Source organism: Hypomesus transpacificus, chromosome 8, assembly GCF_021917145.1.
Source record: "Hypomesus transpacificus isolate Combined female chromosome 8, fHypTra1, whole genome shotgun sequence".
Lineage (NCBI taxonomy): Eukaryota > Metazoa > Chordata > Actinopteri > Osmeriformes > Osmeridae > Hypomesus > Hypomesus transpacificus.
Genome location: NC_061067.1, coordinates 1,283,004 through 1,300,413, shown reverse-complemented (window position 1 = coordinate 1,300,413; position 17,410 = coordinate 1,283,004). Strand labels below are relative to the sequence as shown.

General features: G+C 44.7%; 2 protein-coding genes across 4 annotated transcripts; one reads left to right on the top strand and one right to left on the bottom strand.

Annotated features, from left to right (window-relative positions):
* Nucleotides 1-12: 12 nt before the first annotated feature.
* On the bottom strand, nucleotides 13-7,173 carry mtfr1 (mitochondrial fission regulator 1). Its single transcript, XM_047023577.1, is given in 9 exon segments — nucleotides 13-3,326; nucleotides 3,441-3,612; nucleotides 3,748-3,945; nucleotides 3,947-3,998; nucleotides 4,162-4,400; nucleotides 4,881-5,014; nucleotides 6,091-6,189; nucleotides 6,312-6,420; nucleotides 6,987-7,173. Coding segments are annotated over 8 exon segments (978 nt in total). The 5' UTR covers nucleotides 6,348-6,420; nucleotides 6,987-7,173; the 3' UTR covers nucleotides 13-3,278.
* A 346-nt stretch (nucleotides 7,174-7,519) lies between these two features.
* armc1 (armadillo repeat containing 1) lies at nucleotides 7,520-16,253 on the top strand. 3 transcript variants are annotated; one of them, XM_047023583.1, is made up of 8 exons: nucleotides 7,520-7,738; nucleotides 8,212-8,216; nucleotides 8,586-8,797; nucleotides 9,494-9,585; nucleotides 11,645-11,837; nucleotides 12,311-12,427; nucleotides 12,739-12,813; nucleotides 13,976-16,253. In XM_047023583.1, the coding sequence occupies exons 3-8, from the start codon at nucleotides 8,636-8,638 to the stop codon at nucleotides 14,165-14,167; spliced, it is 831 nt and encodes a 276-aa protein (XP_046879539.1). In that variant the 5' UTR covers nucleotides 7,520-7,738; nucleotides 8,212-8,216; nucleotides 8,586-8,635; the 3' UTR covers nucleotides 14,168-16,253. The 3 variants fall into 3 exon arrangements, with proteins under 3 accessions (XP_046879539.1, XP_046879540.1, XP_046879538.1); XM_047023584.1 differs by lacking the exon at nucleotides 8,212-8,216 and having other exon boundaries at nucleotides 8,589-8,797; XM_047023582.1 differs by lacking the exon at nucleotides 8,212-8,216.
* The last annotated feature ends 1,157 nt before the right edge of the window (nucleotides 16,254-17,410 follow it).

Genomic DNA, 17,410 nt, shown 5'->3' with positions numbered 1-17,410 from the left:
TGTTGCTCCCCCCCCCCCCCCCCCCCCCATCTCATTTTGATAAACCACTGATTTTTATTTATTTAATTTTAATTCCTTTCTTTCTTTGACATAGAGCAATACATAGATACCTCATTTGGCTACTGCTGTATTTCCTTTAATTTGCTTATTTTATTTATTTTTCCTCTGTAGTTTGTAGGCATTACTGATTTGACACACCACTATTTGGATGGCAAATTTAAGGGAATAACAAGAACTGGATAAACACCTGGATGGGAAGTTCCATTTGCATTCAAATGTCCTTGAATGACTTTGAAGAAATCGATTTGAAAACACCTTGAGTATTCAGAGACAAGCCTCGCTTTAAGACTTGACAAAAATGCCGTGTGTGTTGATGCATTCGTACCGAAATATTCTTCCTCGTGTGAGAAATATAATGTGATAAGCCCTGTCGTTTTGCTGCCTCTATGAAGACTGTTTACAGATGTCCTGTTTGTTCGTCCTATCTGTCCCTCTAACAAATAATGTCCAGATTTGCCTTGTAAGCACAGATGTGAAAAAACCACTTGGGTTTAAACTGTCACCTTCGAAGCCATGAGTAACGCCCAAGTCAGTCAGACGGACAAACACACCAGATGCCATAAATCGCTCCACCTGTGCTCCCTCGTATTCCCAGCCTCTCTTTCAGTCCCTCCCAGCGACAGTATCAGACACGCAGCCTCTCTCCAACAGAGGCGTGATGAACAGTCAACAAAAGTATTTCACAACTCCACTTCCTCTTTGCTCTTCTGAAAGGAGTCCAGCTGTTTTGAAGATGAAGCAACAAGTCAGTCAGTGGTGTTAGAGCTGGCAGGAGGACCTGGGCCTCCCGAACCTGACGTTGAACCCTGGATCACTCCCTCAGTCATCACACGCACATCTCACCACAGCTCCACTGGCTCAGGGTACGCCTATCGCCACCCGGAGGGGGAGGGAAGGACTGCAAGACGCGGGGGAGGGGCCACCTCTCCAGAGGATCAGCCTGGTTTCCTTTACAACTACTGAAGGCGACTCCCTCCCTCCTCTACAGAATGTCTCTTTTAACCACATGCAACCAAGAAGACCTGCTCGACTGATGCCTTATAACTATGCACAGACTACGCTAAGTGACCAAACCAGCTCCTGCTCCTCCCACGAAGTGCATGGTGTGCTTGTCCCTTTTAATGCACTGTCCAGTCCTTTTGCCTTTTGTTGTAAGGAGAAAATACTGAACCCCCCCCCCCCCCCCAGTCTGTTCCTTCTTTATATGGAAAAAAAGGTGACTTTTGAACATTCCATTTCCTGATGTTTTTAGTTTGTCTGCTTTGATCTTGTACAGTGGCACAAAAACAGGTGTTTGTATTTAGACATTCTGAACGATAACAGGTGCTTTTCTGATTTTAGCTGACTTGTATTTTTGTTGTAAGTGCTGTAAGACTGTTGATAAAAACTGTTTACAATTTGTCGCAACAGCCATTTTGGGATGAAGACTTCAGCTTCAAGCCAGACTTTGTGAAGGCTTAGCCATATTCCCCTTTTGATACATGCCTGTTGCAGTTGCCTTTTGATTAATAAAACCAGTTGACATAATGGGCCCAAATCCTTAATTATGCCTGACATGGTCTTTGACCTTGGTGAGTCACAACCTGATATTATATCTGAATCGAAGCAAAAATGATCTTATCTGTGATTTGTAATAACCCCACAAATGTAATCATTTGCTAGTTTCTATGCCCTGTGTCAATCTAGTAGTTTATATCTCCCCCTAATCTTGGAGTGACTAAGAACACTGCACAGTTTCTTTTGTTTTTATTTTATTAATGAATTTGATTCCAGTCTAGGTACAGAACTTTTAACAGATAAGAAACAATGTAGTGTCACAGTGTAGTTTGAAGGCACACTTGAATCATCATTGACAGAACAATGGAAACTAACCATGATATACAAAACACTGACCTCTTCTATCAAACTGGAATCCTTATGATTAGTGTCATACTGATACAAAACACTGAGGTTGTTCTCAACGGTTGCTATTTGTTTTTAGTCAAGGATATCGGTTTTGTTTTCAAAACATCAAGTATTACTGCCATAACTATAACTATGATATCGGAACTATGGTTAGAGTTGTTTGAAGCAGCTTTCCCTTTGCACCAAGGTACCGTGTCATTACAACAGAATGATACAAATGCACCTAAGTCGTCACTAAGTGACCTCCCTCATGGAATGTTTTTGTCTCTGAACTGTGGGACAGAGTTAAGGCCCCAAACGACAGGTGAAAGCTTCTACTGTTGAACGAAAACACAACTTCTACCACTGGCAAGGTTAGACAAGAAGCAGCGTATACCTGCTACAGATTAACGTCAAGGTCAATGTTGTTTCCTGCGATCAGGCGGTGATAAGGTGGCGATCAGGCAGCGATCAGGCAGCGATCAGGCTTGAGGTATTGAGACTGGCAGGTTTCTGCTTGGAAACTGGTCTTGTTATGTTCTCTCAATACAAATCTCACAGCTAAAATAGAAACAGGCTAAATTCCGCTATAAATACATTTAGTCATCTATTCTCTTAATGCACTCAGCAATGGGTTAGAGCAATCACATTATTTTCTGCGTTCAGTTAAAAAAATAAATGATTTCCTAAAACCAAAACATAAATAAGTATCCCAAATTATAAATTACACTACAAAGACAAAAATACACATTACTCCACAAGAGACCAGACGTCAGAAAAGGATTCCTTTCCTCTGTGTTAGATCAAAGTTTAGAGCCTACACTAGCTCTGAGGAAAAGCAACCTTCCCAACAAAAGAGACAATAAAGAAGATAATGTGCACTAATCCCACATATACAATATGATAACAAATAGACCAGGAAGGCTATTAGGATTCTGTAGTGAACTACTAAGTTAATCGTGTGAGTCCACAACATACTCATAATGCACACAGTATGGCTTATGCACGTCACACAGAAAATGTTAATTGAAGACTTTGAACAGAGGGCCTATCGGAACAGGAATTTTCCTCAATTTCAGGAAATTTCACACCAAGCAACTGAGTACAAATAAAAACATTTTGGTCCAACTGAGCAGTGATACTGTAAGTTATCAAAGTGCAAAAACGATGAGGCTGTCTTGAGATGCAGCACTGAGGGTGAACAGGGAAGGAGAGCAGGCTGACTGCTGTGGCAGAGATGAACGTGTTCCTCTGAAGTGACAGCTGAGGAACAGACTGAGATGAAGCCCTCGAATGTCCAGACTCGAATGTCCTTGCTCGTCTTCAACAGCTCCTTACAGGACCCGTCTCTTCCCTGTGGACTTCAGCATGTGCTGACCAAACTACACAGACAAGACAAGGACAGAACTGTGTCACTATACCACACAAACACACACCATCTGTCTTTCAGCGATGGGAGAGAACAGGCAGTCAGGGAGCCACAGCGGCCGTCTCACCAGCGGTGCCTCTGGGCGAGGTTTGACCTCTGGGGCAGGGAGGTTGAACTCCTGGTCGTCCTCCTGGCTGTCGTGGCGATGGCGGTGGGCAAACTTGCGTTTCAGGGCCTCGGCGATGAGTGAGGCGGCATCTGTGGGGTCACAGACCTTGGCCTTGCCCTCGTCAGAGCGACTGCAACAACAGACGTAGACGACAATTTGGTTATGGAGTCTCCTCAACCATGAAAATACCACAACTGTCAAGCCCTTCCTAAGGCTGACCATCACATGCATATGGACAGACGTCGGTGGTGATGGCGGTCCTCACCTCTTGACTGAACGCAGTTTGACTTTGCCGATGTCTTTCAGAACATCCAGCATGCTTGGGACCTCAGCCTGCCGAGGCCCCTCATCCACAATCGTGAGCAGACTATCAGACTTCTTCCCCCGGCGCTCTTTGATGAGGTCAATAGCTGAGAAGCTCCTCTGGAGACCGACGGGGGGAGGGGGAGGGGGCGGGGGGGGGAGGAGGAGGAGGAGCACAGGGAGGGGGAGGCGGAGGTACACCTGCGGAAGGAGCTGAGCAAGAGGGGAGAAAGTGAAACATCTATGAGATGAATGTAAAAATGCTGCCACCTCCAGGCGGGTACAGGTCATTACAGTGGAAAAAGTAAGAGTCATCCTCTTGAAATGATGTTTTCCTACTCCCTCTGTGTGTTTTTGTGACTGTTCTGTCTCATACCGGCTGGCTGTGCATTCTGTTCCTGGGCCAGAACGATCTGTGCTATCTGGGCCCGCAGTTTAGCCAGCTCAGTCTCCAGAGCACTGATCTTCTGGATGGCCTCATTGTTGACGGTCGTCTGGCCCTGGGGGTTCAGGTCAGCCCGGTTCAGGCTGGGTAATGACCTCTGCCTAGTCAGAGGACGTCTGCTGGGCTGAGACTGCTGGGAGCGGAACATAAGTCCTGAAGGAGCCCCTGACCTGTTGGAACAGGACCAAAAACAAACAAGCCTAATGTTACTTAAGGAATATGACATTGAATGCCACGAGCTGCTAGTAAACAACCGCTTTCTCAATCAATTTGAGATTAAATGGTTACATGTAGATTCCAAAAATTCAAACCCAGAAAATTTGACCCGACAACATTTGTGCCAAAAACATTCCAGCCAAATTATTCAAGCCCAAAAAAATCGAGGCCCAAAAACTGTAGCCAGAAAACATTTGAGCAAGAAAAAATTGCTGTTCTGATCACAAAACTTCAAAACCCAAAAAATTGGAGCCGACACTTGCCCATTCTAAATTTGTTAATGGTCACTAAAGACTGTCAGTAATCGTTAAAAAAACAAAACAGTTTTTCAAAACAGGCACCCCTAATTGGGAACTAACTAGTTGGCCCATTTATGGGGTTGTTATCAGGTGGCTAAACATTTCACAGTATAAACCCTAGGCTCCCCTGCTCACCTGGGCATTCCGTTGAGGCCCCCATCCTGTTCGTCCTCCCGGTCGATCCAGCCCACATCAGCCAGAGAGGCCAACAGCCCACTCTGCCTCTGGGAGCTGTTTAACAAGCCAGCTTCCTCAGTGTAAGGGTGCAGCTAGGGAGAGGCAGGGCAGAGTTCATCAGACACATCAGATGGCAGCACATAATATATATAACACACAGGTCAGCGTTGGATATGACATTGACATTTGAGCTTTCGTTTTCTGAATTAACTTTCCTTTTGAGTCTTAACTTTTCTTTATTGTGTAGTTAGGACAGGAAACAAAGGAGAAAAGAGAGCGGGAGATAAACATGCCGACTGCATTGTCCAATAGAAAAGGTGTGAGACGAGGCTGATTACACTGTCAGCCTGGCAGCATGAGGTTATTATTGCAGGTTTCAGGTAAACTGACCTAAAGCAGACCTACTGCATTCCTCTAAGCTAGGATGGGCAGCTGGAGACAAGAAAAGAGAAAAAGAGAAAACATAGGTGACAGAGACAGTATATGAGAGGCAGAATTCTGACAGCAGGGCAAAGTTACAATACATAACCAAACTACCTCCATGAACTTTAAACCATCCAGAATTATGGTGTTTACTTATCAATAACTTAACAAAACAATTAGCTTCATTGGTATAACAACTAGTTTTGATAAATATATAAGAGCATGTTACTCATGTGTCTTCAATTGAAGCAGGCTATTTATTTTGACTGTCGGTAATTTGAAGAACTCAAGCACACATCACTAGTCATGTGATATTCCAAGATTTGTTTAGGCCACAGCTCAAACAGGTAAACCATGTTGATGAAGGTGGCTTCACCATTGACATCACAAAAGAACAAACAGAATATCAAGTCTGCTCATCTGTGACCACAAATGCACATTTTTATACGTTTTCTGTGTGTGCTTTCTAAAAGTGATCAAAACCATGCTGGCTTTCAAACAGGTGTTGGTCTGTGCGCATGTGGTTGGGCCCATCTTAAAACTATTTTGCAATGTTTGGTTCATGACTATTACTTTTCCAGGACAAGCCCACCATAAATAAATAAAAAGGTTTTATCCCTGACTTTTCCCATGAACTTGGTAACACTGACCATACATACACCACACTTAGTTAAGAGTCAGGATATACAGTCATTAACAATCTAACACTTGAAATCCTTTGAGGCTCTTTAAAACATTGCCCTACCTGAAAATGGACCCTGGGGCATGGTTTAAAAGGAAGACTGGAGGCAATTCTTCTGACAATACTTCTTGTGGATCCATACGGCTTGGCAGAACCAAAAGCCTGTAGAAACAAAGATTCATTTGGTGACATTACATTTTATAACTATACATACTCCAACAACATAGCTCTAATTGTCAATGATCCAACTAGATATATGATATATAAATGAATATTGCACATACCAGGTCCATTTCTATGTTTGCATACTCTTTAGTCATGTTAACGAACTGTACTACCGAGGTAGTGGAACCACACTCCAGATAACAGCATCGTTTCTTAGGTAGCAGAGGTCTGAAGAAACAAATCAAAAGCAAGTTGGTGATGGGTTAATGGTGTGAACATTTGGGGTAAAACTTATTCTGATGGCCCATACTGTCATAGACAATTTATAACGTGAGCTACCCAGCCTACAGACTGTACTACCAGCATACTACAAATATGAATTATCATAACATTATCATTAGATATGTGTACAGTAAGCTCCAATCTTTCATCTGTGTTTATAGAGCTAATACATTCAAGTCAAGCAGGTGAATATTGGTAAAGTGTAAGTTTGATTGGATAAACATGACTGGTGGTAGCTAGCTAACAAGCTAGCTAAGCCAACGTCAATGACATCCGCTAGCGCAACAAGTCCTGTAGCTAACATAACAACGTTGGTGGGTCAGGAATTCCCAGGCATACAGTATCCCGTTGACAACTAGCTAGTGCTTGTAGTACTGAGCTAGCAAACTAGTTAGCTAGATAACTTTGGTAAACTAAGGAAAGTTATAGTAACGTTTAGAGTCAAGCCACCTCAGTGTTCTTTTACTAAGAAAAACAGCTGAATCTCAATCGGTTATGAAAAAAACACTTACCAAAATAAATTGTTGTCGACAACCTAGGATACTTTATGTCTTCCAATTCACCCGGTGCTGCTGGTTGAGAACTGCGTTGAAACAGCTATACAATTCAAATCTTTACAGTGAACCGAATATACGGAGTTATTTGATGGGATCCTATGGATTGATGAATCAAAAGTGTTCAGAAAAAACCTAAACGACTCTTCTCTTTTTAGTGAAAGAACCGAAAGAACCTCCACTGAAGTGGAACATTTCATAACCAATGAGAAATTGAGATATTCAACACAGTAACCAATCAAACTACGTTTGATTTATTAAACGAGGAGGAGGACAAACCAGAGTTTTTGACATTGAAGTAGACTACTATTTTAGGTGATGATTGTATCAATGAAATTATATTGAGTTTATTGTTGTTTATTTTAACTAAGACTCGAGTTAATGTAAAGTCCTCCCCCACAGTATCATTCATTCTAAATGGATATACCTTTTGTCAATCAACATGTAACGTCCAATCATATATCACCATCGGAAGAGGTGCTAAACGCCGACCCAAACACTGACCGGTTAGCTAGGTAGCTAGTTAGCTAGCAGGGGACGATTAATCTGCCAACGTTTGATGAAGTCTTTCCTCACATTGTATCTAGGGGTTGTCATAGTGTCACCGAAACTTATTTGTGGCTCTTATAACATAGTCTTCATTATTTTAGTGTGAGCAGGGTTCAAAGAAATTTTATGATAGAGTAGAAAGAAGACTACTTGCTGAAAAGGTATGCTATTGCTAACTAGCCGGGTTGCTGCTAGAACTTAAGCGTGTTTTCGGAGGTTGGCTAGGCTAGCTTGCTGTCGAGCTAGCTTTAGCTTCCGAGCATTGACAACAATGCCCCCAACCTTCATCATTTTGTCGGCACAGATGGCTTTCCACGCCAGCTGACTATCGTGTTCTCAGCTAGCTAGGTAGTAGTGAGACAATGTTAGCTACAGTAGCGAACAAATTCGTTGTGGCTGATCATGATCTGCTGTCAATGACAAAGCATTGCTAATCTTTAATCATTTAAAGTGACCTACTAACCACTATAGCTGCCCTTTCTAGCTAGCTAGCACTTTCGAGAAAAACGTAGTCTTTTGTGCTCTGGAAATGGATCAGAACACAGCCAGCCAACATTATACTTGCTGTGTATCAATGTGTCTACTTGATTGACATTGTTGACTATGGACTTTATGGAAACCTGTACACTTTCAGAAAATGTAGGTCACAGTAAAGAATATATCAGCCGTGAGCTTTGTCATGTCACTATTAATTAATTATTGAATTTCTTTATTACAAACAGTCAGTTGGATAAAGATTGACTAGATTACACAAATCTATTGTAAAAATTAATCATTAACCGTGGGGTCAGGTGGCTGAGCGGTTAGGGAGTTAGGCTAGGAATCAGAATGTTGTTGGTTCGATTCCCGGCCGTGCCAAATGACGGTGTGTCCTTGGGCAAGGCACTTCACCTCGGGGGAGAATGTCCCTGTACTTTCTGTAAGTCGCTCTGGATAAGAGCGTCTGCTAAATGACTACATGTTATGTAGACATGTTAACGGATATGCATTGTATCTTTCTGTCCTTAGTAGGGTAACGAGGGCTGTTGGATGTGCATGGCACAAGGAGTGGAGACACCATGAGTGGGGAGCTGGATGCGCTGACTGTGGTTAACCAGCTGCGAGATCTCGCAGCTGACCCCCTCAACAGAAGAGCCATAGTACAGGACAATGGCTGTCTACCGGGTCTTATCCTCTTCCTGGACCACCCAAACCCTCAGGTTGTCTACTCTGCACTGTTGGTAAGCACACATTCCCTTTACATTTGTATTGACAGAAGAGGGGTTTGTTGTACAGATGTTTTATTGTTATACATTGTTATCAAACCCTTTGAAAGTCTGTCAAGGACGATTGTCACGTTAATCTGCACTGTCATTATTTCGTACAATACATACAATGTCTAGCCTATAGTCTCGGAGGACTCAGCTAATGTAGTTGACCTCTCGAGAGTCGCTGGGTTTATGTTCCTGTCATGTGCCCCTCCTGCTATTCAGGGATGTCAGAACAGGTTACAGTGACTGTGCGAAGGGCAGACCCTCCCACTGTGTTCCAGGCCCAGGCAGAAACACAGCCGTATTTACCCAGCAACGTTGTGGCCAGTGTCAGCAGTGAAGGACTGGGGACATCTGCTGTCTGGTCTGGGTGGTGACACTGGCCTTTATTACAGCTGCTTACAGCTTCCCTAGCCTTGCATGCAGTCACTTATCAGGGCTCTTGGAAGAGCAGGGCTCCCCTATAGAACTCAACCAAGAATTAAAACATCTGAGTGTGTTATATAATAGTTCTTTAGTGGCGACCTGTGAGGAGCGCACGCTGGGCCTTGTGTATTTGTATTGGTTATGTAACGTAAGAGCACTTGCACACACCATGCTGGCTCTTGCTGTGTCTGAGGCAATTTGCCTGGCTGTTTGCTGTAATGGCTGCCCTTATCTGTCCAGGCGGTGCGCTACCTGGCGGAATGTCGAGCGAACAGGGAGAAGATGAAGGGGGAGCTGGGAATGATGCTGAGTCTGCAGAATGTCATGCAGAAGTAAGTTCCGGTCACCGCCGCTGGAGTATACACACGCACACACACGCACACACACGCTCGCTGTGCACTTTTCACAGAAAACCTGATCCTAGGATTTCTTTTGTTTTGAGGAGCCAATGTTTATCTGTCTGCAAATTTTCTCGACAGTATGTTGTCTGTGGTTGCCATGTCTGGCTGAAGGTGATTCATTTTGAATTAAAAGCAGAAGCCGAACAATGAAATTGCTGCTTCTGCGTATTGAAGATTTTAATGAAATGGCAGGTTCTATTAGCATCTGAAACATGCGCAAACAGCAAATTAATTGTTTACTGAGTTTTAATTCTTATTTTGCATATTTGAATATATCTACCTAAGTGTTATTGTATTATGCTTGGGTTGGCAGTTTGTTTTTAATGGACTGCTCAACAGAGCTCAGCAATCTTTTTGATAGTTATTTATGCCATGTTTTTTTAACTTGTACTTTTAGAATGGTCATGAATGCTTTGCTTACCCATTAATCCCAACACAATGTGGGCACCCAGGCCATGGTTAATGTGTGTTTTCTGGTCTGCTCTAGGTGTTCAGCTAGTGCTACTGGAGGGTGTGTGGCATGCCAGCAAAGTGACTGCTATTTATCACTGGCACCAAGATATAAAGGTGCCAACAGTTGTCAGGAATCTCTGCCACTCCCCCCACCCCTTTCTTCTGGCACAGCTACGAGTTAGGAGCTAACCAGTCACCTCGTTTAGTGTGGTCTGGTCAAGAAGGGGCCTACAGGCAAAGTAGCTGTCCCGACCCTCAGTCCTGTGCCGGTGACTTTGGACAGAGGTCGTTCTTGGTTCTAAACATGTGGCCGAAAGGAAAGGTCTGGATCAGTCTCTGCATAGCAATCATACTGCCCCACCAGCCGTAGTTCTGGTCCAAGTATTCAAGTTTCTAAAGATTTGATTGAGGTTGATGAGAATGCATTCAGTAACTGTTTTATAAGTAGAAGCTTTGTCCATTCGCTCTCTTTCTTTCTTTCTCTCTCTCTCTCTCTCTCTCTCTCTCTCTCTCTCTCTCTCTCTCTCTCTCTCTCTCTCTCTCTCTCTCTCTCTCTCTCTCTCTCTCTCTCTCTCTCTCGCTCGCTCGCTCGCTCGCTCGCACGCGCACAGAGAATGTCTACAGCATAACACTATAGTATTTCATTCCACAGGCCTAGGGCAGGAAAGGCTGTTCCGGATTGTGCCCGTAGATATGCGAGTCACTCAGCTCAACCATGCCAGACAGCACATGTCCTGCCCTGTTACAGTCTTCTGACTGACGGCTTGTTGACATGTGCAGCATTATGGCCCAGGGGCGGGGCCAGCCCAGGATCCCTGTAGTATGAGGCTCCTGCTGCCCGCATGTGGCTGGCTGGGGGACGGCTAACTACTGTCCTCCAACACCACTGTGTGACCTGGACAACTTCTCCTGTGGAATCCTGCAACCTCAATCATCAGCCGGTTGAGAGGCAATGGAATGCTGCGAATGCGTCCGTAGATAGTGCAGCCTTTTAGACCTTGTTCAGAGACCGAAGGGTGGCCGGGCACCTTGGTGAATGTATGGCTGTCGTCATAGAGGGTGTCTATTTTTTGCAGTGAAAAGGTTAGTGGGCAACATGGCTGTCACCCTGGCTCTGTGCGGCCCCCTTCAGCAGGGGGATGTGTGAGGCGTGCCCTCCTAAGCAGTTGGACAGTTCTCCTACCACTGGTGGACAGACGACGACCTTTAGAAATCTCATGTAGTCTGTTCTCACACAGCCGTGGACGACAGGCAGGACGACAGTGTCTTTCTATTCAGTCACCCTTCTCTTGTTATGTATTTATTCATGCTTTTTATCTTTGGTTTAGGGATAGCAGCCCCATCCACCCGTTAAAACATGCATGTGACAGTTCTCAGTAGTCTTCAGCCTTGTGTATAATGCATGTCTTTGTCATCAACACCTCTCCTGTCCACTCCTTCTCTCTTCACCCCTCCCCCCCCCTCTCTTCACCTCTCCCCCCCTCTCTTCACCTCTGCCCTCCCCTCTCTTCACCTCCCCTCCTCCCCCCCCCTCCAGGAGCACGTCTCCCGGGGAGACCAAGCTGCTGGCGTCTGAGATCTATGAGATCCTCCAGGCAGCGGGGAACGAGGAGGCGGAGCAGGCCGAGGCGGCTGCCACCTCCTGCAGACGCAAGGCCCATTTCTTCCTGGGCGCCACCAACAAGCGGGCCAAGACCGTGGTCCTGCACATCGACGGCCTGGACGACTCTGTAAGCACAACGGACACACCACAGACAGATCGGCTCACCACCTCCATGGTGACCAGACGATGTAACGCAGGCTGTCAGGTGTAGGGAGGAGGAAGGGGGAGGGGGGGGGGGGGGGGGGGGGTGTCAGTGTTGTAAATGTCAGCCGTAGAACAGCGTGATGTTGAGATGAGACCTGAACCTTCACTGTGGGGGGGCAGCACCTGGACAGATCACATTACAGCACACAAACGGCTTTTATGACATTGCTGCAGACACACATACCAATATTACAGCAGTCAGACGCAGGAGAAGACTCTAGATAGCTCTGGAGCTGTGAAATCTCTGTCTTGATAAATGCTTCTATCTTATGTTTGAGAGGGACCCAGGTTGCAGTGATAAAGACTGGGATGTGATTATAGATCCAGATTAAAGATTTGGTACTGCTGTCACATTAATTTCATGTCTTTCTTTGTCCCTCCCTCCCTCCCTCTCAGACTCGGAGGAGTCTGTGTGAAGAGGCCCTGCTGAAGATCAGAGGGGTCATCAGCTTCACCTTCCAAATGGCAGTGAAGAGATGTGTAGTCAGGATCCGCTCAGACCTCAAGGCCGAAGTCAGTTACATCCCTCACAGCCTCCGTATTACATCCCTCAGCCTCCATCTTAAACCCCTCACAGCCTCCGTATTACATCCCTCAGCCTCCATCTTAAACCCCTCACAGCCTCCATCTTACAGCCTCCATGTTACATCCCTCACAGCCTCCATCTTATAGCTAGTTACACGTCAATGCTTCATCCTCATTGCCAACAGATCTGAGATGTTCTCCCTGCCCTTGGAACAAACCATCAACAGTTGCTCAGGACAGTTACTATGTTCATAAACAGCATGCTAAACATCTGCCTCTCCCCCCCCCTGCCCCTCCAGGCCCTGGGCACAGCCATCAACTCCACCAAGGTGATGAAGGCTCAGCAGGTGGTGAAGGGGGAGGACGGAGGAGAGGTCAGTGGAGTGGAGAAAAGACAAAAAGATAAACAGGAGTAGAGATTGTGCTATGTACATGTGCTGTTGCGCAGCTTAACTTTTTAACGATTAATTGTTTCTTGTGAGGTCCATTTTGTCAAGTTGCAAGAACCATGTTATGTCAACTGCTTAAATTTGCACCACACATTTTGTACTTTGTAACAATAGCTGTTGTATGTAAATAGTTGTTGTTGTTGTTTTCTAATGGAGTAAAAGAAAATCATGTTTTTTTATTATTTAAATGCAAATACAAACGTATTGAGATATATGTAGTATATTTGGGGACAATATCGAGATATAGATATATTTTTCTTTATATATTGCCCAGCCCTAGTTGGCGGCTATAGGTAATAACACAAAAGTTTACAGTTATTTTGCTGCTGCTCAACGAAAAGGAGATTGCCAAAGTAGCAGAAAGTCGCTAGATTTGTTGCTAGTCGCTAACTACTTTTGGTGTCATTAGGGAAGGTGAAAAGTAGAAATTTATCGACATTGTCGCTAAATTGACAACAGTGTTTAACACATATAGTAGTAACCAGTTACGTCAGTTGTCAGTTAACGATTAATTACAAGCATCCCTACTCTGGGGGCATTTTCAGTATTTAAGAAGATGCATTTCTGTTTGGTGTGTGCGTGTGCAGACCAGGGAGATTGCAGCCCTGACCCTGTGGTGTGTGTTGAGTTATCTCTAGTGACGTGATTAGCTGGTCATATCTCTGCCCTCAGGCAAGGGGGGCAGTTACACTCCTCTGCTTCCCCTCTCACATAACCAATCCCAGCATGCCTTTTACAGCAGTGGGCCACAAGCTACAGCCCCACCATCCCCAATCAAAACAGACAAAAATCGAGTAAAACCTGATATCCTTTTAGATTCTATATTGCTATTCTGTAGCAGTTCCATCCAAATTAATTCCTGAGTTCCTTAATAAGGTCTGAGCATGCACACTGTGTGTCCAGCAGAGGGCAGAGTAGTCTTAATCGTGTTTCAGTGGGTGCTAGAAAATTCTAAAAGGGTCCATTCTGTAGTTGTTCTCAAATCCTCCCGCTGTTTGTACTTTATTCACCCCACTCCCTCTGTCTCTCTCTCTCTCTCTCTGTCTCTCTCTCTGTCTCTGTCTCTCTCTGTCTTCTATCCATCCAGCTGATCCTGCCGTTCCAGGAGGGCTCTGAGGTGGTGGTGGAGGAGAACACCAACATCCCAGACTACCTGCCCGAGGAGGAGAGCCCGTCCCAGGAACCGGACAAGGCGGTGACGCGTGTAGGCTCCATCACCGACGGCGCCGGCTGGCTCAGCACCGCCGCTAACTTCCTGACACGCTCCTTCTACTGGTGACCACTTCCTGTGCCAGCGCTCTCGCCTTCAACCTCCCGTTCCTGTCAGATGCCATAGCCCGGCCAACCGCCAACACCGCCCGAGTCCCAAACCCCTGGTCAACCGGTCCCTGCTCTACAGTAGACTCCCCTCTGCTACCAACCACACAGGGCCTGCTGCTGTGTGCTCTGCTAGTGCTGGACTGCCAAGCGCAACCTGCAATAACCATAACTTGTATATATGATATATCCGTAAGATGAAACAAGCTAGAAACCGTCTCACAGGCTGCACTACTTATACACTCTATCGCTGCACATTATGCACCTCACAAGCCATAGACAAGAGGACTACAGATTCATGTAAACAATAAGTAGCTTGTTTTATTTGTTTTGTCCACGCAGTGGGTCCATTTGTTCTCTTGTAAACCAAATGACGGCGTGAGGGTGCATGGTGCTGGAGTCTGACCGGGGTTCCTATGTCATTCCTGGATCACACTTTCAGGAAGAATTTGATTTTTTTTTTTGCATGTGTGGGTGCTGTTTTCTGTCTTTTACTTCTAATTTTCATTTTTCTTTTGATAATCTTTTCTCTTCTTGCCAATTATTTGATCATCCCTATTTTCCTGTCCCTCACTTTTGAAAGCACACTGAACCTCTCCTGTGTGCCGATCTAGCTGGCTGCCTTGCTCTCTCCATCTTGTTTAGGTCCTTGTCGTTATGGTGTGTGTGTGTGTGCCTTTTTTGATGCTTCACCCCATTTGTTATTTATTTAATAATTTACTTGAACTTCATTTAAAGTTCTCTGATTCGGAGCCTTCTGTTCGTGCTTCATGGAGGTGGGGGCTCGGCTCTCCAGACAGCAGAGGGTCACTCCAGCTCTGAGACCAGATACAGGTCTGTTCTCCAGCTTTGCTCTCTCTGAGACCAGATACAGGTCTGTCAAATAACGGTAATTCAGACACCAGCATAGACACAGGCCAGGCCCTCACTGACTGTTAATACATCAAGAAAAGGGAAATGATTGATTCATGTATTTTCTTTTGGACTTGGGGAAACCCTATGATGATTTTTTTTCTTGTTTTCTTTATGTAAATTTAGTGATTCATTTTCCTTAAATCCTTTGTCGCTGCATGGTAGTTTGACGCGCTAAACACTGTTGTCTCTTTTATTGGAGTCCTCCCCATCATCCGGTAGTGTCCTTCAATCCATTTAGACACACGCACACACGTGTACACCAACATATTCCCGCAGCTGTCAACGGAGTTAGTCACAGTGTGTTCAGGGCTGTGCATATGGACATGTTTGTATGGGGTGTCTGATGCCCCAGTATCCTAGTTCTTATTTGAAGAGAATACTTTTTTGTTCAGATACATTGTAAGTGGTCACGCCATTTTACTTTGTTTTGTAATGATACCCAGACAATGGAGGTTCCTGATCCACAATCCAGCTGATTAAAAAGTCTGTTTAAGGATGACGGAAGGTTGTCTTCAGTTAGATTTTAATTTCATGCTTATGGTCCTCTCGACTCATACTGAACCATAGCTTATTATTATTTGCATTGAGTAAAATGCTAACTTGACAGTTCGTTGTTGTCATGGTCCTGTGATGTCACAATCACTGGAGGTAAAATCTTAACCAGTTTTGGGGGCAGGAAAAATAGCATCCCTCCAGCCCTCACTTTATAACGATCCTAAACAAGTCATAGGATGAAATTGAGATCATCAGTATTAATTTCTAACCCTTCGTTATCAGTCTTCCATTATTTTTGTCTAAAGTGCACCGAATCAAAGTCTTTATTGGAGTTTTCTGCCATATGAAACATATTTGGGTATTTGATATACGTTATACTGTATATCATAAACACTTGAACATGTTTGTTTTTTTGGGGAACCTGTAAATCCTCTTTCTTGTGTGCAAGTTAGAACTTTAAATTTTACTAAATTAGTTTTGGTAGTCACTACATCAGGATGATTGACAGAGACCCATGTAGCGTCCTCAGAACCGAAGCTTCTCGTGTAGATTGTGTATCTGCTCTAATGTATTATACAATACAGGTCAAGAAACGGTTCATTCCAATTTACTCTAATGGCAATTAAAGAACTTCAAATTCAAAATATTTGTGTGGGTCATTGTTATTGGATGAGGACTAGGAAAGCTGACTTGTTGATTTAGTTTCAAGTGTCTTTAATTTGTATCCCACTTTGTTTCTTGCCTAAGTTGCCACATCCACTACCTAAGACCTAGGCAGCTGTCATGTCTGCCCTGGTACAGAACAGCTGTGAACCTGCTTTACCCGGTTACAGAGTTCAAAACGCTGAGGGCAGCATCCACACTTGGAATGGAGAGGGGGGGGGGGGAGAGAGAGAGAGACAGATGAAGAAATCTGTTTTCCTTGCAAGTGGATGTGCCAGAGGGCAACAGTATCCTGCTCAACACCACCTCCCTCAGCCCTTGTGGGGTAGCAGGCAGGCAGTCAGCCAGACAGCCAGCCAGACATCCAGACAACCAGGCTGAGGCAGCTAGACCCAGCTGTTGCACCCCAGGGGGTGCATGTTGGTCCACATCACTCGGCTTCTCTGAGGAGGTCTAGCAGGGCGCTGGGGCCCCGACAGGCATGGATGGAGCCTGCAGCTCTGCTTTCAGGAGCCACCTGGATGCAGTGTGTGCGTATGTGTGTGTGTGAGAGCACAATCAGACAGAATGAATCTGTGGGTTTTATGCAGATTAGAGTGAACGATGTGTGTAATTGTTTTGGTCGTGCGAAACTCAAGACTCATGAGACTCTTGAGGCTAGTCCAAGTCCTTCAAGAGCTCGACACTAGAGGGAGCCAGTTAGCTTAGTAAAAATCTTTGCAATGCTGTTTCTGTGTTCCATTTGTTCAGTAGAGGATGTGTTAGCTTTATAATCAGTGACCAGGTTTATAACCTGATCCGATAAAAACTCATACTCTGACAGTATGAGTGTGCCTTATTGTGGTCTGTTGTAATGATTTCTTACAGGAAATAATTGTTGGTAGCCGAGGAAGAACTGAAATACTTATTTAAAGAATTGATTTCAGAGGTTTTATCAGGACAGGCCTGGGTCATTAGTCCATCAAAGCCTAATTGTAGGTGGTCGAATGATTAACATGGATAGGTTTACAGAGTCCCTTATATACAATGGAGTTGTACAAATATAGTTTCCACAGAATTCTTTCCTTCTAGGGTACATGCATGGGGGGGGGGATCTAGTTTCTCATCGTAAGTCCTTAAGTTACCTAGTCTC